Source organism: Calliopsis andreniformis, chromosome 8 (genome assembly GCF_051401765.1).
Source record: "Calliopsis andreniformis isolate RMS-2024a chromosome 8, iyCalAndr_principal, whole genome shotgun sequence".
Taxonomy (NCBI): domain Eukaryota; kingdom Metazoa; phylum Arthropoda; class Insecta; order Hymenoptera; family Andrenidae; genus Calliopsis; species Calliopsis andreniformis.
In genome coordinates this window covers 10,905,644-10,933,315 of record NC_135069.1, presented here as the reverse complement: position 1 = coordinate 10,933,315, position 27,672 = coordinate 10,905,644, and the positions used below count along the sequence as shown (strand labels likewise).

General features: G+C 35.3%; 1 protein-coding gene across 6 annotated transcripts in view; it reads right to left on the bottom strand.

The window, feature by feature from the left end:
* Nucleotides 1-27,672, bottom strand: part of Hlk (hulk) — a 52,286-nt gene that overhangs the window by 2,887 nt on the left and 21,727 nt on the right. The window contains exons 3-26 of one of the 6 annotated variants that reach the window (XM_076383455.1): nucleotides 27,520-27,660; nucleotides 24,827-24,862; nucleotides 22,973-23,155; nucleotides 22,374-22,517; nucleotides 22,121-22,303; nucleotides 21,671-21,802; nucleotides 21,271-21,585; nucleotides 20,990-21,172; nucleotides 19,659-19,790; nucleotides 19,226-19,540; nucleotides 17,221-17,550; nucleotides 16,216-16,536; nucleotides 15,909-16,091; nucleotides 7,215-7,346; nucleotides 5,927-6,250; nucleotides 4,854-5,042; nucleotides 3,933-4,070; nucleotides 3,143-3,250; nucleotides 2,080-2,177; nucleotides 1,600-1,684; nucleotides 1,382-1,513; nucleotides 1,120-1,302; nucleotides 455-595; nucleotides 47-370 (exon numbers count right to left, since the gene is read on the bottom strand). In XM_076383455.1, the coding sequence (XP_076239570.1) occupies nucleotides 47-370; nucleotides 455-595; nucleotides 1,120-1,302; nucleotides 1,382-1,513; nucleotides 1,600-1,684; nucleotides 2,080-2,177; nucleotides 3,143-3,250; nucleotides 3,933-4,070; nucleotides 4,854-5,042; nucleotides 5,927-6,250; nucleotides 7,215-7,346; nucleotides 15,909-16,091; nucleotides 16,216-16,536; nucleotides 17,221-17,550; nucleotides 19,226-19,540; nucleotides 19,659-19,790; nucleotides 20,990-21,172; nucleotides 21,271-21,585; nucleotides 21,671-21,802; nucleotides 22,121-22,303; nucleotides 22,374-22,517; nucleotides 22,973-23,155; nucleotides 24,827-24,862; nucleotides 27,520-27,660 (4,452 nt within the window). Of the gene's footprint in view, nucleotides 1-46; nucleotides 371-454; nucleotides 596-1,119; nucleotides 1,303-1,381; nucleotides 1,514-1,599; nucleotides 1,685-2,079; nucleotides 2,180-3,142; nucleotides 3,251-3,892; nucleotides 4,071-4,853; nucleotides 5,043-5,926; nucleotides 6,251-7,214; nucleotides 7,347-8,102; nucleotides 11,009-11,779; nucleotides 12,092-13,607; nucleotides 14,025-15,273; nucleotides 15,325-15,908; nucleotides 16,092-16,215; nucleotides 16,537-17,220; nucleotides 17,551-19,225; nucleotides 19,541-19,658; nucleotides 19,791-20,989; nucleotides 21,173-21,270; nucleotides 21,586-21,670; nucleotides 21,803-22,120; nucleotides 22,304-22,373; nucleotides 22,518-22,972; nucleotides 23,156-24,826; nucleotides 24,863-27,519; nucleotides 27,661-27,672 lie in introns of those variants that run through there. The other 5 variants (XM_076383457.1, XM_076383458.1, XM_076383456.1 and 2 more) reach the window with 5 other exon arrangements.

Here is a 27,672-nt window from a genome sequence, read left to right as displayed (position 1 = left end):
ATTACAATTATATCGATAATTTGAGGTTAGTTTAACAATTATTTACAAAAGAAGACTGCCAGGAATTCATTCTCGTCCAGCAACTTGTCCAACATCTTCTTGTTGACTTCCTCGATCTCGTTCTTTATTTCAAAGACGTCTTGAGAAGTAAGCCACTGAAGAATTTTATCTTCTTGGGTTAGATCGCCATCGTAAATTAACGGTGTCTTTTTGCGGAAATAAACGAGCGACGGGATATTATGAATTTCGAATTTTTCAGCAGCTTCGGGGCTAGAAACCTTTACGAAGTCGATGCCAAATAAGTCTGCCTCACCGTCGATCTTCTCCAAAGCTTCCATGATCTCGTCGCATTCAGGACAGTCTTCATCATCTATATGATATAAAACGGCGACCTTTAGTAATTCTTATACAATTCAGAACTCTAATTAAAGTGTACTAATATCTGAAGACCCACAGAAAAAGACAGCTAGGAATGGAGATTGGTCGAGAAGTCTCTCCAACATTCTATTATTAACCGATTCGATTTCGTCTGCTAACTCTCGATTATCGTCGTCGATCAACCACTCAAGGACTGACTCTTCGTTTTGTAGATCACCTATTAGATGGAACAAATAAAATGAATGAAATTAGTATTGTATTACTTGGATTGAAAATCATCGACTAGGACTAGCTCTCATTTTTGACTGGAAGACAGTAACGTTTTTTGGATTTGAACAACCGAGTTTGGTCAAGCTTGTTAGAGAAATGAGACTAAATAATATCTTTTGAGAGTATAACACATTCGAGATCAGTGTATTTTGCACAGATTGTCCTCTACAGTCGACAATAGTCTTCTAATAAAGGGAAAGCATAGTTGTGGAAATCGCTTTTGGAATAGTACTATGTGTAGAAGTTGTAGTACACATAGTGTACCAAAAACCTCGTAGAATTTTTCAGATTCTTTCTTCCTTACTTTCTTTTTACCAATCTTTATTGTAGAAATATACCTACTTATTATGTATTATACATTACCTTACATAAACTTTAAAGTTTAGAAATGCTGGTAGAAATAGTCTGCAATCTTTGATTGAGGGTTAAAAGCGATCTTCAATGTTCTGTGGACAAAAATTTAACGCATACCTTCAAATAAGAGGGGATTGCCGTTTCTGAAGTAAACGAGAGCAGGGAACGTTTTGATCGAGTAACGCTTCGCCAGTTGAGGATCTTGTATTTTGACCAAATGGATGCCAAATACGTCGCACTCATCATCAATTCTTTCCAATCCTTCCAAAATTTCGTCACATATGTGACAATTTTGCTTGTCTACGATATAAAACAAGATTCTATTTTTCTTTATATACATTTAAACGAACGTTCGCAATATAGAAAATCTGTATCTTACAGAAGTAAACAGCAAGGTATTGGGTTTCTTCTACCGATGTCTCCAACATCACTCTGGTTATCAACTCGATTCGATCCTCGGTTCTTTGAGTTATTAGCCATTGCAGCACTTCCTCCTCTACCGACAGATCACCTACACACAAGAATATATAAAATGTTTTCTTACGAGAAATGCCTACTGACAGCATATTTTGTTAAACTGTTAAGGATGTCACCAACCTTCAAACACATTGGGTATTTGTTTCTCGAAATATATTAATACAGGAAAGTCAGTGACCCCATAATCTTCTGCGACGTTGAAGTCCTAAGAAACGAAGAATCAGTGAGTTGTAATTTAATATGCAAAAAAGGGTAGAATCCATATGGTTTTGCGAAAATGTATAAAATATAGAAAGTTGCATATAGCACAATATCTAGAGGGCAAAACAAATTTCTAACAGAATCGATGAGTAGAAGAATAGTACAAGTCTAAAATTAATCATTTTCAAATACCTCGAAACTATATCTAGACTCCAGAGCCAAAATAATCATTGGAGTCATACAAAAAACAGGTGAATTGACTAGGAATGAGACTAAGTTCCAGATATTTAAAAATGCACAGAACTACACGTTAGGATCAAATATCTCAGAAAATGGTTTCTCAACTTCCACTGTTCTTCAACCATCAATTTATATTTGGTGAACAACTTTTACACTTACTTGTGTTTTAATGAATGTAATACCATGTCTATCGCAGTCATCGTCAATGTTCTCCAGTTCCTCCAAAATGCCCACGCACTGGTCGCAGTCTACGGCGTCTAAAGAGAAACTATATCGTTATAAAATTCACTGATAGTTAAAAAAAGTTTCTATCTGAAAAACAGCAGTCTATCACAGTGAAGGTAGAAGAGGTATGAAATAAAAGGGACTAAGGCGCTCAAATCCGTGGATTATGATGATCTACGAAAGCACTTTGTTGTCCTACCTAAGAAAGCGAATTCTATTAAAAAATAAAACGATTAGAAAGAAATTTGTTCTGTACATGAACGTGCACGATAATACAAACGTGGGAAAACAAAGAATACGGCATGCTCATCAGCAAGGATTCTAGGGCACTATGGTTCTGCTGCTTGGCTTTATGGCACATGCTCTTTAATCGTGCAGGCACTCCTGTGTAAGAGTGTAATGATGTGTCATATTCGAGAAAAATAATGTCCTCGGTACTTTTCACTTGACCTGAAAAAACAGTTTCCACAAAAATCATTTAGGATCAAAATTGGGAGTATTGTGTCTTCTCTGGCGGAAGAGTCTCTAAAAATGGCACTTGACTTCTGTAATTGTAAATATTAAAAATAATTTGTGTCTCTGCTTCTCAACAAAACTTTGTGGTAAAAAATTGAGAGTAATGTGTCTTCTGTTGCAAAAAAGTCTGTGAATGTGGGTGTTAAACTTTGTAATTGCATTAAAAATAGTGTGAGCCTCTTCTTCTTATGAAAAATAGCTCTATGTATCGTTATCAACACGTGTGGTGCATTTAAAACTGGATCTAAATATTTCTACACCAAAAGAAGCTAGAGATCAAGTTTGTACACATAAAAAGCAAACATAATTATAAAAATATCAGAAAAATATCCATATTGGTGTTCGTGTCGCAAACATGTGAGACTTATGTTCTAAGTGTACACACAGATGAATTTTGGACAAACTATCTGGAACATATTCTAAAGTGTCGGTAAAGAAAAACTGGGTCGAAAAATCAATTTCTTTCTGTGTTCACGTGTACCATCGACTCCCTCGGTCGTCTCGTGGTCGACGTTCCTGCGGTCCGGCTTGTGGCGGGTCTGCTTGCGCTGATTTTTTGCCTGACACAAGTCACAAAGCGTTCTGTTCCCTGCAGCATTAGCAGACAACGTGTACAGCTTCGGTAATATAGACAATCATGAAGAAACGTGTATATACATATATTGAGAGATAAACAGGACAACGGACAACGAGAAAGTAAATCTTGTTAATCATTGCGGCATTAAGCTCGAGAATTAAGCGCAATCGCAGACAAGACAACGTATCACGAATATGTACATATGTAGCTTAGTTCCATACGAGAACGCGCGTACTTATTGTTTGAGCTCGACACCGTTGCTTCCAGAGCAGGAATTAATATACTCAAACGAGTTGCTGGCTGCGGTTAGCAGTTATTCTTTCCAGCAAGTAAAGGCAAATAGTCAAACAAGTGTAGCATGAAAGGATCAAAGAAAATAGGAATAAGGAAAATCCGCTCTCATTTTAAAATAGAGCTGTTGTAAGAGGCAACAGAAATTAAATTGCCAACTTTTTGGAACAATTCATTTCATTATAAATACCACTAAAAGAAAAGGACGATATATGGCTAAAATACTTTCATATTTAAATAATATCTAAAACCAAACTTATATGAGATTGATGAATAGAAAGAGTGGAATGGATCACGGAGTGTCAAAAAGTATAGAATAGAAAGTAATAATAATGCCACGCAACAGGCTAGTTATACATTCCTGCTTGGCAGTTGCCCGCGCCTGTAGAACTGTGAGACTTACAGAAGTAGACTGCCAATGAGTCTGATTCTCTTATTAAATTCAAAAGGTCCTCTCCTTCTAAGTCTTCGATTACCTCTCCCGAGGGATCTTTCTGCGTCATTAACCATTGTAGAATTTGTTCTTCATCATATAGGTCACCTTTAATATTGAAGTAATTTAATTAGAGTGCGAACGTAACGATGTGTATTAAGCTGGGTCTACACCAGCGAACAGTTCGCGAACACGGTTTACAAACAATATTTGCAAACAGTTCGTAAACTTTTATCACCCTTACTTAATCTTTCTGCGAATATTAAGAACAGTATGTGAATAGATATGGGAGCAGACGATTTCTAGGAAATTTAATTTCCATACTGGTCGTGAACAGTTCGCGAACGCTGGTGTATTCGCATCTTTAGAATTACGACAAACTAATGAAACTATATTATGTTCAACGAGAACAGGCAGTAAAGTTGTCTCTGTTATGCGTGTTGTGCCGACCTGAGTTGTCACACGAATTCTTTCCTTGGGTATAGTGGAGAAACTTGAAAGGTGAGGGAAGAAATAATGAGTATCCTATTGGTATATGCTCGGGTTGATAAAACGAGTCAGCAAAGAAGCACAAAATTTTTCACAAAAACCCCTGCATTTATTTACATCTGCTGACTCGTCTCGTTGACTCGACCATAGATTGGGTGTAAGCCCTAAACTCGAGCAAGGCCTCAGCCACATAATACAATAGGACACCCCTTATTTCTTCTTTCCTCTTCCAATTACTTCACTATACTTAAGAAGGGAATCCGTGCAGCAACTCTGATGTCGATTGCCTCTTCTTTGTCCCACCCATGTGTCCTTATATAGTACAGTTATGGTACAATATAATTTTGTTTATGTATTTAAAAATGAAATTATTTTTGTTTGAGTATAGTATAGTTTTGGTACCTGCATAAATGACTGGTTCTTTTGAAGACATTTTAAAGAACAAAATAGCGGGTAATGCGAAGACGCCATACTGCTTGGCCAATTGTTTGTCGTCGATTTTTACAAACTTTATTCCTGCTCCATCGGCTTCATCGTCGATGTGCTCAATTTCCGCCAACACCCTGCCACACTGTTTGCAGTCGTTGCTGTCTAAACATATACGTGCCATTGCATTCGTCATGTTTCAGCATCTATTTTAGTTTCTATGTTTTGTACGATGTTCTATTTATGAAATTTGAATCTTTCAAATATTTATTATTAAAGATTTTATACGTAAGGGTTGATTCTGCAATTTACGTGATAAAACAAGACGAAAATGAAGATAAACGAAACTGTGTCTAAGCTTTATATTCGAGTTATTAATTGTTGAAGAAATGCCTAAAATTCCCATGAAATATGTAACACGAAATATTTAACGCGAATTTTAATAAATAAATAATTCTAAACGAGGTCTTAAATACAATTTCGTTAGGAAAGTAAGAGTCCTGAAAGTAGAAGCTCTGACCATTACTTTTTTACACCCTTTACGTATGTATACTGTATTGTAGTTTTTGTTGTGCTATTTTTGTATAATTTTATTGAATACTGCATGCTAAAAAGGCAACTTTCCCCGTGAATAAAGTAATAATAATATGTACTTCATTTTGCTTATAAAATATAACTACATTAGTTTACGAAAATTTGAATGCCTAAATCTTCATTTTTGTGAAATATTTAAAAGTATTTCTGACGCAATAATAATAATAAGTAAACAGATCGAAAATGTCATTACTAGAACTGTGTCATAATGGAATGAATTATTTAGATTTTAGTGCTTTAGAGTACATAAAATTAGGATAATGAATATAGAAAAATTAGAGTAAAGAATACGCTAATTCTATCTTGCATCGATGTGTTAATATTTACATAAGCAATGCAAGTTCAGAATTGTTTTTCAATCAAACGTAAATTAAGATTACTCGAAACATAACTTTATTATAATTTATTTATTTCTATACCGAATGCTAGATTTTTTTATTAGATTCATTACTCACAGAAAAATACAGCAAGATAGTCAGTCGTCTGTCGTATCTTGTGAAACATCTTTTTATTGATGCGTTCGATGTGATCAGTTAGCTCCATGTTCTCTGGGTTAGTTAACCAATCGAGGATTTCTTCTTCGTCATCGATGTCCCCATCGTAGTTGATATTCTTGCCTTTACGGAAATACGTGATGCCCGGCGGATTTCGGAAACCGTATTTCTTAGCCATTAGCCGATCTTTCATTCTGCAGATCTTTATGCCGTACTCTCCAGCCTCATCGTCGATCAACTCGACGTGCCTGAGCACTCTAGGGCTTTCTGGATCTTCCTCCTTGTCTACGAAAGTCAGATTTCTTTTTTCGCTTCGTAGTAATGGGTTAATAATTCCTTATGTGGTGAAGCATATGAATCTCAAAATGTTGCACTCAATTGTTATTGGATTACGAGGTGAATTGAATTTTACGACGTAATTAATAGTAATAATTAGAAGAAATTTTACGTAGTATACGAGTAAATGAAGAAATATAATAATAGATGTAAAGTTAGATAGGGTTATAGAATTCATTTTGATATTATTTGATGAGACGCTTATCGTTGGTATTTGCTACGCAATCGATATTACTTATCTCAATAATTATCATTAGTTTAATTTTGATATTATTTAAGTGAAATTTCAGATACATACGTGCCAGTAATTATGAAAACGGTAATTGTATTATTTAAGTAGAGCACTATTCATGTTTATTTTAAGAATTTAATTAATTCGCATTATGATAAAGTTAAAAAAATTAAACGAAGCAATGGGTGTCATGACTAGAATTTTGTTAATTTTGTATGTATATTTAAACTTTACTTTATAAAATAAAAAAAGTAGAAATGTTATAAGAAATCAGGAAGAAGAATTGAAAAATTGATAAGAATATTTATCACCACAGAATGTGAATAGATATGTTTGTTTGCAAATCTTATTTTACTAAATTTAATATTTTTTGTCAGGAGTCAATAGTTATTATGTGCAAAATGGATTTTGAAAATAATAAAAATAATTCGAGGCATAAAAAGTCATAATTTTTATAAAGTATATGTAAAATTTTGCAGCCATATGAAAGATTTATATTATAATAGTAATTCTTTAAAAGCGTTCTTTCTTTCTTAAATAGAAATATCTCAGAATGAAGAATACATGTCCATTTTTATAATTACTGACCGATATAAAAAATGGTAATAACAAATCGTGAAACTTTACCAAACTTACAAATGTCGCGTTATAATTTTAGCAAAATAGTGAATTATGTCTTACAGAAAATAACAGCCAGGAATTCTTTGGTCTCGATATACTTAGTGAGGGTGTCACGATCGATCTCTTCTATGCTTTCATCCGTCTTCTGCTTCACCATCCAGTCAAGAACTTCGCTCTCATCGAGCAGATTACCTAAGTTATTATAAGGTTGCTCGAATGTATTTTAACTTTCTTCGAATCCATTTCATTCTTATGAGATATCACCTCATAAGTTCATTGCAAGTAAGTATTAATCAAGCTTATCGTTACAAACGTTTGTTAGTACTACTTATTAAATAAGACTCATTCATCAATGATCTGGAATGGCTATACATTTCGATCTTGATATAAAATAACATACGGAGATTTCTGGATTTTAAGTAAAACTTACCCTGTTTATCGAAGTGTATCGTGCAGTAATCCAAGTAACAGGAAGGAAAAGTTTATAACGTTTCTTTGAATCGTCATTTGTCTGCTCGCAGGTAAACTATACATTACTGATGCTACGATATAGATCGTAGAAAACATATTGCGCTCTTAGAATTGAAAGAGCGAATCTCGAGAATACTCTTCGTCATTTTAATTATGTAAAAGCGTTTGATTGTTGATATTCTTTTTTCGGTATGGCTGTGTAATCTGAATGTCGGAAGATGTGTTGTTCTAAGTGCAGGGGATTTCTGACAACAAATACCAATGTACATCTCTAATCAAATTCTAATAAGCTTGATTCAGTATTGAACAACGCCATTGAAGTATGCCAATAATGGGAGGTGATTTTTATTAGTGGACTAGTACTATGGAACATGACTTTTATTGTCGACTTTTGCGGTTGGTGAAATGAAATGGCAATATGTACAAGGGGATTCTACGTCTACCATTAGCAGTAATGGGCGAAGCAAGTACAAAGGATACTAATTGATACTAGGAAACATATTTATTATCGAGTTTATTATCGTACATGTTGCTCTTATGCAATTAACGAGGATACCGTTCGGCGGCTTATGTCGGCAAAAGTGCGCAAACGTTTACGATCAATAATAATTCATGCCTGATATTTCTGATCACAGACACAGCGCGATAATTAAGTTTCTTCGTTTAACAAACTCGTTCGTGATATTGCCAATATGTACTTTCCAACAAATTTTATCGAAATATCCTTATATTTAAAATCTACATCTTATTCCTAGGTGTTGCTAATAGCGGTACGTTTTATTCAATAATTGTAAAATAATTACCGCGCCTAGATCTCGGTGATCGTGGCACGAGTGCAGTGCCAACGCGAAATGAATTTGTACAAACGTCGTTTTTGTACGGATTATCGGCATTCAGTGGTAAAACGATATAGTAAGTACAGAAATCAACAAATAAAGTATTCTTATAAATAAATAAATAAATAAATAAATAAATAAATAGGTGGTGTTTCTGTCCTCTTTGTCGTGGCCCACTTAGACTGTGGACCTCTCGAAAAGAAGAAAAAGAACAAGAATTTTCGATCGTTTTGTTTTTAGTGCTGGCTCGTCAGGCCCAGTAAGCGTTAAAGCAATTAGTGATAGCTAGCGTGATAAGAAACACACATGTTCCTCGACGTTTTGCTGTTGAGGAATTGAGGGTATGTTTATGTCGTTGCCACGATGAAAGTAGCAGTAGGAAGAAGACAGCGTTGTGTATTGATACTGTCGTACGTTTCGTGTCATGTTCGGATGAATTATTTTGTCTGAAGATCAAAGTGCTGTGCTGTATATTTGATCAAGTACAAATTGAACCTTCAGTGCTAGATGCATTCGTATTCTCGGTAATACACATACATGTTCTGAAATAAAGCAAACGTTGAGCATTTCAATTCGAACGTTTTGGACAAAATTAAGAAACATTTATTCCAATTACTAAGATCGTTGCGATCACCAACTGATTACAAATCTACTTTACTCGCGCTGAGCTTGACATAAACATACTCTGAGAGATCTGCAGATTGGTTAAGGAATTATAGACAAGAACTCATCTGTTTTAACCCTGGAATCGGATTTCATAGTTTGAATTTAGTGTTATCGAGTGGACCACGTGGCCTTACAATTGTACAAGATTTAATTTCTAGGAGTTACTCCTATACTGTTCCAGAGTTAAAACCAGCAATTGAAAGTAAATAAACTCTTCAAAAATATCCGTCGCTACAACCTATACCGCGAAATCTAGGTAGAACACTACAAAACTTTCGGTAACAGCGAATGGTTCGTCCATCCTCTCATTGTCAGCAAATAATCTTCTCGAAAAGTCCTACCACGGAAAGTTCTCTCCCGCGCGTTACCGATAAAATGCAATGAAACAGCGGTATCTTGTCGTCGCGACGTTAACAGTAAAAAGTTAACGGTGCACAAATTAAGTCGACGAACGATTTCAAATCATCGACCGACTGCATTCTTTGATTCACGCGCACTCGTGATCTGAAATGCATGTGATCTGATTCTATACTTCAAATTATTTTGCGGCTAATTGACACACCAAACTTGCCGTCAATGTCATCCTTCTTCAATTAAAATATTCTTGCTGGTCAAATTTAAATTTCGAACTTAAGTTGCGACAATAATTAAATTTGCAAGTTCGTTATTTTCTGTCTCACGCAAGTCCTTAAGAAGAATTTAACTCGTTTCCAGATGACATTATTTGAAGCATGTTTAATTTAGATTAAAGAAAAGAAAAGAGAGAAGTTTGTATTACAGAGACGTTACATGATAGAGGATAGGGGCGCTCGATTTGAAATGATCCGCATTAAATATGGATTCGCGATGAAATTATATTTCGTGACGATGAACGTGAAGGAGAAATATGATGGTATGTCGATGATGATGACGCTTCGATATCAATGGCAATAAATAACGATGACAAAGTGACTTCAGGAACATGATCGTTCGGCGGGCGAAACTTTTACAAATTTTTATTAGTTCTTCATCTCGTTGATCTATCACTCGACAGGCGATTTCATTGGGTGATTCTGCCTTGATTATCTGTTTTTGCTCTTCCTCACTTCGATTTATTGGTTTCACTATTCTTCCTTTTCGTCCTTCGCCTCCAGTTCATGTGGCTTCCGCTTGGTCATTAGACTTTCATGATGTACGGTAGCCCGGCCACAACTGCAACAGGCCACAACCCCGACCCAATTCTCAGTAGGAGATAGAAACATTCTATTGTCTCACAATCCTTTTTCATCGCGGTTTCTTTTTACATCGTTAGTTACATTCTTCACATCCACGGTACTTTTTCCCTTCTCTTCAAAGCGGACGGTATAGTTCGATGAATCGCGTCGTGCAACGTTAATTATTAACGAATTCGATCGACGATTACAAGGTTCTTGTATAGACACACACATAGTGACAGGACGTGGGAGGGGAACTGACAGACATTCTGACGGAGCTATACAATGTCTTGAATCTTCTTAAATAAAAAAGTCCTTCGGTTCCCATAGAGAATCTTTAGAAGAAGTCTCTTAGCAAGTTAAAATATTTTAGCTTGTATAATACCTAGTTCATGAAAACAATTGCTTTTATCGTTTCCCCAAAAGAATTTCGAAGTTAAAAAATTTGCGATTTTCACAGTTATAACTCCGTCAATTTAACAGTTATAATATTTCCGACGCGAACGTTCGATCACATTTACAATGGTTGACCGAACGTGTTAAAAGCTAGTGTTTCGCGAAATTGTTATTCCGACGATTCCGAGGAATCCGAGGACCCAGCCACCGGTTTCCATAGCACGTGTCTTGGATCGTCTTGCTCATCCAGAACTTGTGGCGTGTGATTCTCTTCATGGACCGCGAGACACACCTGTATTCGAGATACGAAGACGATTTTACGAAGCCGGCCGAATTGTTATTCATCTTTTTTCCAGCCCCTCTTGACATTGGGTGTCACTGGCTCTATAACTATTCCTCTATGGCTTCCCTACGATGCTGATTAAACCACTGCCCACTCGTGTGAACACGCTACCTGTACATCGATTACTCGTCACCATTATTCATTCTTCCACTAAATTTTCTAATTAACCTCTCAACGCGGGAGCATTGTATGCCAAAGTCGTCTCCAGATGCGAGAGAAACTCAATTGGTCGAAATTTAGCGTCGTTCTTCGAGGCGTTACTTCAGCCCAGACCCTTTTACTGCAGAGGACAATAAACTGGGGTACTGACCTGTGTCTTGACGCCATTTTCTTGCAACAGTTACTAATACAGCGGGATTTCTGAAGAATATCTGAAAAGTGCTCACCATGCCTCTATTTGCAGTGTCTTGAAATATATTGACTACGCCTTTGCTCCAAGTCCTTTGACAATCCCTGCCGATTATTCCGCGTTGAGGGGTTAACAGAGACTCGGCTTCCTTATGTTGACAATATTTTTTAGATTTAAAAATGATCGGAAAAGATTTGTTCAACAGTTTACGTTTAATGATTATCTTCCAATCGATGTGTTACGAGGAACCGAGATTAGCTCCATTTAGATCCTTCGTTGAGTCCCCCAAGGATTGATTCCCTTTGGTGGCCCATGTCGTTCGTGGGCAGTGATTTAACTCTGCAATTACCACAGCCAGGTGAAATATTTACCGCTTCCAAAGAATCCTCTCTTAGCCTTCTGGTCGCTGCCGGTTTTACTAACTCCTGATGATATCGTCGCAGCCTTTCTGCTGTCCTTCGCCGTGAGCTTGTTTATTGGCTTCAGGGCCGGCAGTCCCAACTTGTCCGACTTCTCAGTGCCATAGACTTTGCCCTTGTCCTTGCTCACCGGACTGACTTTCGTGGCCTTGGCGACCTTGGTACCGTGAGCGACCTTGGCAGGACAGCACTGGTAGGGCTCATAGGAGGGAATCTTGGGTTTCGCGCTTTTACCTCCCATGCCGATGTAGAAACAGCCGTCGCCTGCAGTAAGCAAATATACAACGAGTCAGATATTGAGAGATTCAGACAGAGACAGAGAGAAATTTGAAAGTCAGAGTTGACTAGCCTACGGCTGATTGATATTCATCTTTTCACGAGTCAATGGAGGTGCGGACGGTTCGAAATCAAAAAGAAAAAAAATAAAGAGAGTGTGAAAGAGACAAGAGAGATATTGTAGAGGGGATAATGGATGGAAACAAAGAAACAGAGAGAGATATATGAAGAGATTTTAAGAGAGACAAAAAGAAATTGAAAAAACAGTAAGAAACAGATGGAGAGAGAAAAGAGAAACATTGAGTTCGAAAAGAGGAAAAAGACAAAGATATATTGACTCGTGAGATTTTGACGTTACTAGTGCAGAGAGATTGTTTCACTCCAACTCCAATTGCGTAGCAAAAGCCAAACGTGCATGTTTTTAATAGACGAGAATATCTCACGGCGAGTCGACGACTCTTTTAGGGTAGCCATTTTAGCGTGGACCAGCCTCCACTGAAATCTTTATCGTATCTCGTCGAAGGTAAGACAAAAATTATTGTAATGATAAATAGTTACCTTTCCTAAATCCTAGTTAAGTTAAGTTAATTCAACTTGTCTTCATATACTTCAATAAACTTTAATTGAAACTTTAATTGGAATTATGCAAACCGCAATTTGTTGATACGTTTTATATATCGATATATGTGATATATCGAACGAACCCCTCCCGATACTTCCTCCCTTTTTCAAGCGGAGGCTAGTCCGATTCTCTTCGACTCGGAGCTCGCTGCAGACGACAGCTGTCAACTACGGACAGAAACCATCGGCTCGCTTTGGAGAAAACGTTGTTATTTGGGTAAAAGTGCGATCGAGATCTCTTGGAGCTACGTACCGTTTTCAGTATTGTCATTCGGTCAAAATCGAAAGGAAACGAAACGGCCATATACAAATTCTACTTACCTCCGTATCAAACAAAAAAGAAAAAAAGAGAAGGTTGAATCGTGATCACCGAAAAAAGCCGTATCGATGAATGTTCGTATGTACATGTACGAGTCAAATGATAAATAGCATTCTTGGATCATGACAAGTTGGTTACGTAGCTCCATCGAGGGAGGGATGTCACATGGCTGGCATGCAAACTGTGAGAATAGGATGAGTTTCAAAATTTTAGAGGTACGCGGGGGGTGAAGGGGATCCACGATAATAGGAGGGGGAGCCAGGCAGAGTATATTGCATTTTGTAAGTCGGAAAACAAAGAAAAAACGATTAATTGTCATGCAGGTACGCCCTTCGGCCTTCAGCTCGACCGTGAGTGGTGAATGGACAGCCATGTTTCATTTGGATTATTTACTAATTAATCCGAATCGTTCTACTGGTATACACATCTCTACTTTTGTTTCTGCGGGGATATCATCGTGGTATTACTGCTTTGTTTTTTCTTTCGCGCAACACAAAGCCCGTCACACTTCGATTTCTCACGTGAACTCCTCTTCGGCCTCCTGGGTTGTTGTTGGACCTTTACCTTTGTTCAGAATATTCTTCAGGGCTTTGTTCAAATTCGTATTTCTCTCTTCGTTGTTATCATTATCATCATCATCTTCGTCGTCGTCGTCATCGTTGTCATCGTCGTCGTCATCATCTTCATCATCATCGTCGTCGTCATCGTCGTCGTCATCATCATCATCATTACCGTTGCTATCGTCATCGTCTTCGTCGTCGCCGTTATCGTCATCGTCTTCATCGTCATCGTCATCGTGGTCGTCATCATCATCATCATCATTATTATCGTCGTCGTCGTCGTCGTCGTCGTCATTATCATCATCATCATCATCATCATCATCATCATCATCATCATCATCATCGTCATCATCATCTTCATCATCATTATCATCATCATCATCATCATCATCATCATCATCATCATCATCATCATCATTACCTGCGTATTAACAGGGTCATCGGTAACATTCAACGCGACCGGAAAAGAGAGCGTGTACCTACGTTTTTTGTGATCGATACGGCCTCGGTCGAAAGGGTGGCATGCGTTTACTTTATCGAATGGACGTATTATTGACGACACAATGAACAAGTAACGAATTATTATCGATATCGTTTTCAAATGGATAACCTCGATATGTGTATATATTCGTAGTACGTTGTGTACGGTTGAAAAAAATATATTAGCATATTTTTTTCAAGTTGTACATTTACCAAATCTGTGTTAGATTTTGGACCGTTTTGTCGCGAGCCACCGTAAGTTCAGAAAAATGAAAAGTGAAAGTGAGAACGATAATAAGTAATGATAGTAGTAATAGTTTGAGATTTGAAAATAATTAAAGGAACAGTTTTCTATGCTCATTTTGTATCTTGCTCGTGTTCAATAATAGGCTTGCGACATTACTTAAACATGAAACGTGATCAAAGAAAGATCTTGCAGCACAAAAATAGTTGAAAAGACGGCCGCAAATAAAAGAAGCTTTATCAATCACCAGTTCGTTAAAATTGTAGTAGCTATACGCTCTGCGATCCGAATTCTGTCTCCGCGTCTCACCGAATTATCATTTAAAATCGAAACACCGTATCTATTCCGACGGAAAAAATACTTTGAACTGTCAATAGAGCATTGTATTATTATTGCACTGAGGTAGCTGTATGATAGCGAGTAGTGATAGTAAAAAAGTAAGAAAAAAGAGAAATAAAAAATAAAGACGTAAAAAGAGAAAGAGAGCCAAAGAAAATGGAAGCTCGCATAGTGTGTTTTAAATGCAATGTGAACGGGTCAGTAGCCAGAGCTATATTGCGCGCGCATATTAGAAGCTAAATCATGAACGTTTTTCACCGAGCTTTGTGAGATCTTTCTTTTTCTAGTTTTCTGTCATGTGTTTGAAATCGAGCAACCTTTCGTTTGATTTTTCATTCACCTCCGATCCTCTTTTAATCTATTGCAATTTAACGACTACTACTCTAACGCAATACTACGAAGAAAAGAAATTTCAGCCAGAAGGGAGATTCGATTTTCTTTCGTTTCAGACACGATCACGGGGATCGCGATTGTGGCAGAGTGATCGGGGTGATCACCACGGCGCGAGTAGTGTACTCGTAGCCCGGTGGTATTGTCACGACCGAGATTAACGTCACAAAGAACAGTACACCAGTAATAATAATCATCATCCTAGAAATCTCCTTACTTTTCTGTTCGATTAGCCATTCCAGAACTCTCTCCTCGTTCTTAAGATTACCTACAAAAGGCACACACGCATATCAGGATCAGCTCAATTGTTCGGTGTACCAAGAAGTTCGGGTGTTAGATTTTTGGGGTGCGCCAGGTTTTTGGTGGCAAGGTTCCTCTGGGAAAGGTGGCCACTTGTTCTTCCTTTTAACTTACTATTTTACATATTCTTGAAGACGTTTGTACACATGAAACTTGCATGTATGATATAAACGTCTGAAGTATGTGACATGAATTTCGAATGAAAATAGCATAATGTTCTGGGTGCAATGAAAGTGTTTCTTTGGAACTAGTCTTTGTTAGTTTACTAATTCACTGAGTTTCGTTCTGGTTTGTCAACCGTTTGCACAATAAATTCTGAAGTTAATTTAGCATGGTCGAATTTTTGACTAAAGAAGAACAATGTAGAAAGGAACATTACTGAAAGGAATGTAAAATAGATATCCGTACAGTCTTTGTTTCTTCCGATGAATAGTGTGAAGTTAAGAAATATGTGAACAAGTTCTGGTGGGAGGAAACAAAGACGCTTTATCCAAGGGAACGCAGGTCTTGATCGCGATAGAACAAACCAAGAATGAAGCATTTGAGACTTACCGTCGTACATGATGGGGACGCCAGTCTCGTAATAAACGAGAGCCGGAAATGAGAACACACCGATTTCGGCAGCTAATTTTGCATCGTTTGATTTAACAAATTGAATACCGTGTTTGTCAGTGTCGTCATCAATAGTTTCTAGTTCTTCAAGAATTTCTGGACAAACTTCGCATTTATCATCGTCTGTTAAGGAATATGATCATGAGTTTCTTTTAATCGTTTTTTGTTAGCACGCTAAAGATGGAAATATATTAAAATATGACATATTCGATTTCGTTTGACGTTAGACTCATGGAGGTGAACTTACAAAAGAATACAGCAAGGTGTTCGACGTCGTTGATAAGCACCTGTAGCGTCTTCCTGTCCACGCTTTCGATCACGTCTGGAGTTTGGGTGCGAAGCTCTAGAATCCATTCCAAAATGGCTTCTTCGTGCATCATATCACCTTTGTACACCTGGCGGAATTTGTGTCTATAGAACGCTAAAGCTGGCAGATCAGGAAGGTCGTATTCTTTCTCAATTCCTTCGTCTGAAATCTTCACGAAATCGATGTCCTTTTCTTCGCATTCGTCGTCAATGTTTTCGAGCTCTTGCAGAATCTTGTGACTCTTCTTGTCACCTTCTTTATCTGTAACCAAAAACATTGGAGTAAACTAATGGTAAGAATAGTAATCTCTAGAGAAACGACTGATGTTTATTCTTGGTGCAATATTTACCCATTATAAGTTAAAAATATGCAGCAAAAAATGAGCTCATAAGGAAGACTATCTTTGTTTGAGGATAATTTATATATTGAGAAATTAAGAAAATGAGAAAGTAATGTTGCAAAGTGGAGAATATAGCAGCGACTAGATTGACAATTTGATACTTGATATCTATAGGTAATCTATTTAGTCTCTGTTCTTTATTTAATAATATCATATCAACTGCAGGTTTATGCAGTCATTATATTAACTTTGTTCACAAAAAAGTAAATAAAATAAAATAGGATGTGAGTTATTTATTGCTAATATAAAATATATTTTTGACTTCATCAAACTGTTTCATCTGTATTTTAAAACTTGATTCTACGTTGTTACAATAAATATTGTCATTGTCATGTGAAAACTAATTTTTGAAGATGTACAAGAATGAAGACGAAAATAATTTTAGACATTGTGAAGAGTAAAAATTCATTTTTCAGCTATCTATACGATAATCATCTCTTTAAAAATGATTTTTTATCTCACCTTTAGCATTTCAGTCGACAATAAATATCAATTATCTAAAAACTTTCTTGCACCTAACGATTAATTATGCAACAAATACTCACAGAAGAAGACAACGATGTAATCGTTCTCTTCAAGTATGTTTTCCAACATTTTGCCATTGACTTCCTCAATTTTTCCAGGAATTTCGAGAGTATTTTCATCCGTGATCCACGAAAGTACTTCATCTTCGTCTTCAAGATCGCCTTTGAAAATCAAAGGTTCCTTGTTCCTAAAGAAAGCCAAGGTAGGGAAGCTTTTAATTCCGTGTTTCTTTGCAAATCCAGTATCTTCTGTCGTAACGAAAATGATCCCTGTTTCATCCAGCTCGTCGTCAATATTCTCAAGCTCGCGTAGAACTTTCTCGCATTCATCTCCATCATCGCAGTCTCCGCCTGGTAGATAAAATTATAAGCAATCAATACAACATAAAAATATATATTTAACAGGTGTTGAATTTTAATTAGTGAGTCTACATGTCAAAATAGGGCAAGAATTAAGAATCTTCAAATTGTATTTGAAGCTTCGTTTTGAACAGGATTTAGTAAGTTTAAATACTGCCTAACTATGAAGGAACGCAGTATCTATTAAAAATATTTGCCGCTGTTTTGCACTAAAACAAGATGAAAAATGTTCAAAATTATCTAGAGATGCAGGAAGCTCAATTTCACATTTTTCTGTAGTTACTGCCTTTTTCTAGGTTGGGCAAAATCTGTCCAATTTGGGGGCTTATTCTACTGCTGCTGTCTTGTGTGATCTAGTTGACGGCAATAGAATAGGTTTTCGCATCAGACGCATCTTAGGTATATTTTTAACAATGAATAACTCGGAAGCAAAGCTTCAAATACAATTTTAGTTTGGTATGTAGGATAACTCTGGAAAATTTTTGACACTTGTTGCTGAACAGTTGGAACATATAGAGTCCTCCAGGCTCGGTGTTAATAGCAAAAATGTAGTAATCCTACATGATAAAATAAATTGGTAGTGTATGTATAATATGATTTGTAAATATCTTGTTCTGTTTTCAGAAATATTAAGTTTGTATGGTAGCAAAGTATGAATATACGAAAGTATAGTTTGAGATACTGAAGGGTATATTGAGTAAGAGTAAGAGGAACACTCATTGTTAGTCTGACCATTGACTTTATCTACTGTGAACTACAAGAACAGCATAACAGTCAGTAGAACTTCGACTAACTAGATCTTAATTATTCATAGTCTCTTTTATTTTGGGTTATTTGGTGGTATGCTAACAAGGGTACAGTGAAACCTCGAGTGAGATGTGGTCTATGATTCAAAATAACAATAAACTACAAAAAAATAAAATTAGCCATTCAATTCTTTTTTCCTCACATAGCCATTTGCATACGTATTAATCGAAATAAAAATTTTATTTAACTTCTTTATTTGCCAATGGTAATTGTAAGAAATTGCAATGAATCCAACGAAGCCTTGAATGTTTTGAAAATATTAGAATAATTTCATGAAGCACATATTTGATATACAAAGTGCTCCAAATATAAATATTTCTTTCTAATTATTTTATTAGTTAATTTTTTATTAGTTAAATAATTTAGGAAAGAATGGATAAAGTTGATTAATCGAGGTCCTACCGTACTTCAATGAATGTGTACTTAATTAAAATTCAAATCCAATCTTCTCGAAAATGGAGCGTCAAAATAATTTCAAGAAATTTCATTCTGTATTCCCGACTTATTTTTCACATAAAATCACCACATTTTCGTTTATACCACCAACCCATTTTAAGATATCCTCTACAAGCAAAGTTTTGTTTCTAAATTTGGTACTAGAGCAGACAATCTTTTTAGTTTGTCTAGTAAACTCTGAAAAAGAATTCTCTTAGATCAAGTTAGAAAACCTTTCCTTTACAATATGACAAAAGTGAATACCCTGAGTATGGCAATTTCGCCAGTTGCAGGCTTTTACTATTTTATTCTAAACCATGATTAAAAATTCCTTTCATGGATGATAATTTATTGTAAATGTCAGATAAGACACCTTAGTAGGCGAAATTGGGGTCACCTATTTTAAATTTAAAAGAATACTTACTAAAGAAGGCGACAACATATTCGTGTTCCTCTATTAGGTCGCTCAAAATCTCATCAGTAACTTCCTCGATGGTGGCGGTGTTCTTTTGTTCAATGAGCCATTCGAGAACTTCGTCTTCGTTTAGAAGGTCCCCTTCGTAAATGGCTGGAATCTTGTTCTCAAAGTACACCAAGGTTGGAAGGTGATCAATGCCGTACTCCTTCGCCTCGGCATCGTTGTCCATTCGAATGATGACAATGCCCTCCTTCTCCAATTCGTCATCAATGTTTTCCAGTTCGTTCAGGATACGCATGTCCTGCTTGTCATCCTTGTCGTCTACGGGAAGAAATCAATTCGTGTCTCGTTTTCGCTCGCGATCGGTCAACAGCACCTACCTAACCAGTAACAGTGGAAGAATGTTAAAAGGAGGTAGAAAGACGAATCGATCGCTTACAAAACAGGACTGCCAAGTACGGTGAGGTCTCAATCAGCTTCTCCATCATCTCGTCCGTCACTTCCGGTATTTCGGTGTGCTTCTTCTGATGCAGTAGCCAACCTAGCAGCTGATCCTCGTTCATCAGGTCTCCTGTGGAAGCAACTCTTGTCAGTTCAACTTATTTAAACAATTTTCTAGTCAAATTTCGTTTAACTGTTAAGCTCAATAGAGTTGGAATAGTCTGGAAAAATTGCTTTGCATAAAATAACTTTATTCTAAATAGGTGGTCAACTAGGTGTTAGTACAAAGATCATTTTTTAATGTCGAAAGTCGTTTCTTTTACTGTCGTGTTCTCACTCGTTAACTCCGATTTTCCCCTTTTACGATTTAATTTTCACTCTCGAATTTGAAGCTGAGGTAGAGTAGCCGAAAATATTTAACACGTATTGTTTCATGAGTAAGAGAAAGAATCGTAAATATTAAGTGACAAGCTTATATTTTTTATGGAACTATCTATAATAATTGTTGGTTGAGCAATCTTTTACCGTTAAAAAAAAGCAGAAAAGGGGAGGAAAGAAAGATGTTCGAATTTTCGGAAGAAGCATACATAAATAAGAATTGCTAATTAATTTAAAAGGAGGATTTCATGATCCTAACAAAATTTCACGACTCAGCTATTTTATAAGGTGTTACGTCATGCATAACAGTTGAATGAAAAAAAGTATATATTTAACCATTAGTAAAATATGTGCCTGCTTCTTTAATAATAATAAAAATAGAAATTTGTTACTTTGTATCAGTATAATATAGTATTCAAATTTTAAAAATATTTGATTAATATTAACCGTTTGAGTGCCAAGGAGCGATTTTGCGCTTCTTCTCTGTCGCTCGAACAGTGCCAGCTATCTGGGCTGCGAATTCGACGATCACAACACGCCCGATTTTTGTCGATACGTGTCTTACTGTTACCATTCAGTTTTAGATAATTTAAAACAAAATTGGAGTAATATTACAGTTTGTAGACGTACTTGTTTTTTTCTTATAAACAATCATGACTATAATAATATAATAAATTTAATAATGTAAAATAGAGTATAACAGAATATGACACGCGCTATCGCGTCGCGTGGCAATTATCGATTGGGAAATAATAATGACTAGTGGCACTCAAACGGTTAATGTATAATAATATAAGCAAACAATATAGTTAAATTCATTGAATCTAGTTTCTTTTATACGTAGTGAACCAAAATATCAAAACATAGTTTTCTCAACAGTGGTGGTCTATAGTATTCTTCGTATTCGCCTTTATTCTTCGTGTGTAAATGAAGCGTTTAAATAATAAATACCTTCGTACACGTGCGGTATTCTTCTTTCGAAGAGTACCAGTGTCGGGAAGCTATCGATGCCGTATTCCTTGGCTTCCTCCGGGTCGTGGATTTTCACAAATGCTATGTTGTGCTGGTCGCAATCATCGTCAATGTTCTCTAGCTCGGATAAAACCTTCTGACTCTTTTTCTGATCCTTATCGTCTACCGAAGAGAAAATAACACAGTTAATCTAACGCAACGAAAATTCAAGCCTCTATGTGATACAATTTTCATAAATGAAGAGTAAGTCAATCACTGACAAAAGAGAACAGCGACGTGCGGCATTTTTTCGATGACCATATCAAGCATCTCGTCCGTGATATCTTCGATGTGGTCACTTTTCTGTTGCTGTTCCAACCACTTCAGGACTTTCTCTTCATCTTCCAGATTTCCCTCGTATAAAGTCGGAATTCCTTTTTCGAAGTACAGCATGCCGGGCATCTTCTCGATACCATATTCCTTGGCTTCTTCCGCATTGTCGATCTTCACGAAAATCACTCCAAGCTGATCGCATTCGTCATCAATGTTTTCCAATTCATTTAGAACCTTCTGAGACTTCCGATCGTTATTATCGTCTAAGGAATTTGTGGTAAAGATTTTACTTGTAATTTTCTGTAATATCTTTATTTAACTATAATCTGTGAAAGTAGAGGGACTTACAAAACAGTACGGCAAGGGTTTTTCCATCCTTGATCAGGCGATCCAACATTTCATCAGTGACATCCTCGATCTCATCCTTCTCTAATTGTGACAGTAACCATTCTAGGATTTCATCCTCGTTCTCGACGTCTCCTGCAATGATAAGATTTTATTTTATTTTATTTTATTTTATTTTTAACAGTATATGGAACGACTCAAACTCTATGATAAATTAAAATTGTCGTTTCAACTTGGCTGAAATTGAGTTTACACAGACAGCTTTGGTTAGCTTCATTGTGATCACTTCAGTTACTCAACAAAAAGTTGCCTAATGTAAACATAGTTTAATTATCAGTGGTCCTGGGATGTACTGATACCATGAAAATTCAGAAGCATACAGTTGACATCCAGAAACCTCAACTTAAACCTTCTTTTGCATTTTCCCCCAAAATGCTTGACCCACCTACCCACCATCATAAACATTTGGGATTTGCTTCTCAAAGTAGACGATTGTAGGGACCGAATCGATTCCAAACTCTTTCGCGCTTTTTTCATCATCAATCTTTACAAACTGGATTCCATGTTTATCACAGTCGTCGTCGATCTTCTCTAGCTCGTTCAGTACTTGCATCGAGTCCTCGTCCCCATGGTCGTCTAAAACAATCATTCACAATTGTTTATAAAATCAGGAAAATAAGGAACCATTTGAGTAAAAGCTACGTACAAAAGAGGACGACCAAATTGTCAACATTTCCGATTAAAGTTTGGAGAGTCTTCGAAGTGACATCCTCGATTACGTCGTCTTCGTCTCCTGTACTCTTGTTCGCTATTAGCCATTCCAGGACATCTTCTTCTCTGCTAAGCTCGTCTACGTGAAGTTTTATTTAATAATAGATGTGATTTCAATTGATTTTTTAGTTTTTGATTTTAATGTTACATGGTTTCCCGAAAATGTGAGATATTAAAAAGAAAAAAAAAAAAAATAACAAGGTATCATCTCAAGATTTTAAATCGAGAACTGTGATTTTCACTTTGAGATAATGTTTGTCTTATGACAAATATGTTTTACTGTACTTTCACGTTTCTGTAGAAGACAGCTGCGTTAACTTGCACTATTATATGTTCTACTCGAGTTATACTTTATAGATTGAAACAGTGTTAGTAACTTAGCTCTAAAAATTACGTACTCCTTTAAGTACTTTAATGAGTACTTAATGAATGGATTAAGCGTAATGTTAGCTTTTAGGTTTTCTCAATTAATTAAATTGATCTCTTCACACATTTCACACTGTACAGACTTATCTTACTTCTGCTAATGCTTACGCTCATAAATGATAGGAATTTGGTGTCTGTAGTAGACCAGTACTGGAAGAGGGCCTAGATTGTATTCATCCGCTAGCTCTTCATCTGCGATTTTTACAAAACCGATACCCAATTGGTCTGCTTCGTCATCGATGTTCTCCAGTTCTTGAAGAGCCTTAAGACACTTTTTGCAGTCTGGTTTGTCTGTCCCATTTAAAATAAAAAGTAATATTACTAAGATATCTTTCTTGAAGATGGCTCTAAAAGATTGACTTGGGTAATTTCGAGCCAAATTGGGTTAACTTTCCAGAACGATTTACTTCCTCTTTTATATCTCCTCGAAAATATTATATTTTTTCCATAAAACTTCATACGAATGTGTAGCAAAATTGCAGATAGGTAAATCAAAAATTCAAATCATAGAAGCGCTTTGAAATTTCCTTGTTAAATATTTTATGCACGATTAAACAGATTGGTATAACAATTTAGTTACCCATAAATGAAATACTACTATTTGATACTTCTACGTGTTTTCGATCTATAACAAAGATTTTGAAGCCTACACAAGAAAACGGTTCAGATTAGTATGCAAAATTTCTATCAGTTTTAGTGCACAGTCATTCTATTCTAGGCAAGATGCACAATAATGCATGTTCTACTAACTACGTCATGATATATTCCACTGCACACACGATACTGAATTAGTAATTAAATATTTTGCCTTTCTGTTCAATATTTCTAATTAGATAACGTAGACTTTTCCTCGAGCTCAATAATTTCTTATTAATACATTTTATTCATTTTCTTGCTTGGTTGCTCTACGTTACCGCGTTAGAGCTCATTAACAGGCATTCAAAATTATTTTAATTACTAACTCAATTGAAAATGCTAGCTAACACGTTCCATACAAATTCCATGGGAATCCATCATAAATATAAAATCGATGAATATAAATACGCGAAATTCTTGCTTCCTTGTCACCTTTTTCCCCCTGGATTCTGATTCCCTCTATTATGGCAGACAGAAACAGAGACAACTGCTGCAAGCGACGCAATGTGCTCAGGTGTCAATAAAACAGGTACTGGTCGATTGTTAAGAATGTGTACTGGGAAGGTACATATGTATAAGGGAACATACAGCTGTGTATTCACGCACGAACCAGATTGCATGTTCAAGAAAATTAAAAGAAGAATTTGTGTATCGTATTTCGTACGTGTATTTCAAAACTGATATAAATAAACAATCGTGATTTTTTTATTACGATCGTGAAACAGTATAGTAAATACATATCTCTAAGCTCGATTTATTAGAAAAATTTTATAAATTAAATTCCAAAGAGTTCTGTTCAAAATCAAAGTTCTTCTGAAAATCAGAGTCTGTTAAAAAATACTCTGCAAATAAGTAATTCAAATTAATTCAAATAATGTGAACAAAATCGCTAATTGCAAGAAGTACCTTCTTCAAACAAGGTACATAAATAAGATCAGTTTAGCTAAACAATTCTATTTTTTTTAAATTTTATTTACACAATCTATAATTCTTATCCAAGTTTACAAATAGTTTTTGCTTTTCCTGGGAAACACATTTTTTTATTTATGTTATTTTCGAAATACATGTGCTACAAGTAAATAATGAAAATATTGAACGTTTTTCTAATTACCACACAGTCAAATATTGACTCTCGTTATTTTCTTTATTTTTGTAGATATCTAAATCTAGTTACATCTTAGAAATGACAATTAAAATGATGTACTTGCTTTTATTTTCTTGCTCTTTTTAAATATCCTGGCCCGTGCGTAATGGTACGTGTACAAGCATTGGAAATAAAAGCTGTGTGACATTTATAACATTGATGTTTCTTAAAAGTGTACTTACTAGAGCCAGTGCCAGCACATCGTTGCGTATCCGGACCTATCCATACCAACACACACAAGAACGTTTCACATATATGTATTATTTACAAGTATGTTGTAAGTGACCGAATCGCAAAGTGAGGAAAGTATATTGATGATAATTCAAAATTACTTATTTCAGTGAAAAAATTACGAATATTTTCCCATGTTGCATTTTACATTTGTAAAGTAAAATTTCAATTTCTCGATAATTTTATCTACTTTGCGATGGGTTGATTTTCCACAACGGACAACGACAAATTTTTACAGACAATAAAAAGACCTGAAGACTGACAAGACAATAGATAGGAATTGATGGAAGAATTATGGACGAAGAAAAATTTTCAAATTGTAAATTGGAATTTTTATGTATTGTGTAGGGATTTATCGTTTGCTTTATTATAGAAAAGAAAATGTTTCTTCGTGTTCAAAGTAATGTGGAGTGCTAAGGATGGACTGGATGCACGAAGGATATGCAGTTTGTGAACGTAGAATTGAAGAAAGATCAAAATACATATTTACAATAATCGAAGAAATGAATTTTTTCCATGAAAGAGCTTTTTTAATAAATACACGGTGAAACCACTTAACATTGTAACTTGGTATCGTTTTCCTCATTTACATATAATTGTCTTCATTAAATCCGTGAAGTTATGTCCTAAGAAGGTAGATCCATTGAAATTTTTACTTGTCTAACAAGACGATTAGTAAACAAGATATGATGATGATACAGAACAGAAAATAATTCAGGAAACATTTTTTATTTCGTATAGTCTGTAGTTACGAGAGCAACAATTGAGCACAATAGTTACCTTGTAAAATGATATTCTAAATAAAATCGTATTTAAACTTGTATTTATCAAAACATTGTTAGCAATTTATTAATAATTTTTATGTTAAAGTTGATCACAAGTATACACATTTAAGACGTGAGTAAATACAGACGAATGATTTAGATGATTAAGAAATAAGAAAAGAAAAGGTCAAACAAGTAACACCGAATTAGTCTATAATTACATACTTGTTTTAAATCTTCTAATTAGCTTCTTGATTTTATTTCTACTGCACAGATTCGTAATTTTAATACTGCGTCCTTCAATTTTTCTTACTTAGTTGAAGTTAGCGGAGATTATAGTAATTATAGTGAATGCAAAATATTATACTCGGTAATGTAGTATAGTATTTTATAAAAACGTCTAAAAATTATCTATAATGTATTCCAACAATGATTTAAGAGGAAATATCGTAATATTTAAAAAACAGCCAATTCTGTTTGATGTTTGAATGCATTGTAATAGACGCAATGTACGAATTAATTTCTTTCAATATTTATTTCATTGATTTGTTCTATTTTACGATGTAAGGAAACATAAAAAAGTAAATTAAAGTAACAATATTAAGTGGTTCATCGTGTATAATATAGTATCGTATTAATAATTCCTTTTATCATTGAAAATGCTAATGCGCACTGTAGCGAATATAAGTAAAAATAAAAACAAATTATTAAAACCAAATCTGTTAATATACTTGAATTTGTTGCAAATTTTGTAAAGCCCTGTTAATTTTATGTACATCAACAATGTTAAATATCTCTCGGCTTTACACAGAGACGTTAGTGAAACGACAAAATAATAATAAAAATATGCGTATTTGTACTATTTACACGAACTGAACGAGTAAGAATATTCTTTAGACTTTAATGAATGATACACGTTATATACAGAGTAGTTAACAACAGGTGTCAGAAATTTTAAGGTGTGATTTATTATATTAAAATAGAACGAAAATAAAAAATAACCAAATTGAGTTTGGCGCTTCGTTTCAGAGTTATTAATTGTTAGAAAAAACGCCAAAAATAAACGAGATATGTGTCTGACTTGGGACTTATTCTACTGACAGCGTGCATTACCACAGCGAATTCAGTAGAATAAGTCCTGGGTCAGACATATTCAGGCGTTTTCTTAACATTAATGAGTCGAAAACAAAGCTTCAAGTGGAATTTCGTCTGTCCTCATTTTCGTCTTATTTTAGCATGTAGAATCACTCCTTAAGATTTTTGATACCTGTCATCGAGCGCTCTGTATATGTATGCACAGTGGTTCAAAGTATTGTGCCATACTACATTCTCTGCATTGTCAACTTCAAGATTGTATACAGACAATTGGTCAATTAGTAACGTCTGACGCAATATCGCTGAATCAAATAACTATACACAGTTGAAATAACTCCTCGTGTAGTTTATAACATCATCCTTTTATAAATACTAGAACCACTAAAACAATTCAATTGATTGGTCTGTCAGTTTTAAATTACTCAATTTTCTAACATCTTATTTTCTGAAATTTTTCTAACTTTTGACGTAATGTATTTATGCTGAATATTGCTAGCTTATTTATGGTTCATGTTTAAAAAAATTGTACATATTTTATACTTTAGCATATCTTGATAAATTATAAAATAGACATAGATATATAGGTATACATTAATCATTGGTACTAATAGTGTTAATATCATACTTATTCTACTATTTTCGTCAAGAAGAGTGTGCACATAAATTCAACAACGATTTGTATAACCAATATTAGTATCAGTTTCATATATTGTTTACACTCTTCCTGATGAAAGTAATTTACATTGTGGTGTAAAATCGTAAATACCACAGGAAAGAGAACTCACAGAAAAGGACGGCCACATATTCCGTGTCTTCAACAATCTTTCCCAGAATCTTCGCGTTTACTTCTTCAATACGATCAGGCAAGTCCATTGCTTCTAAACTCGTTAAGAAGTCTAGTACATTTTCTTCGTCCATCAAGTCACCTGAAAGATGCA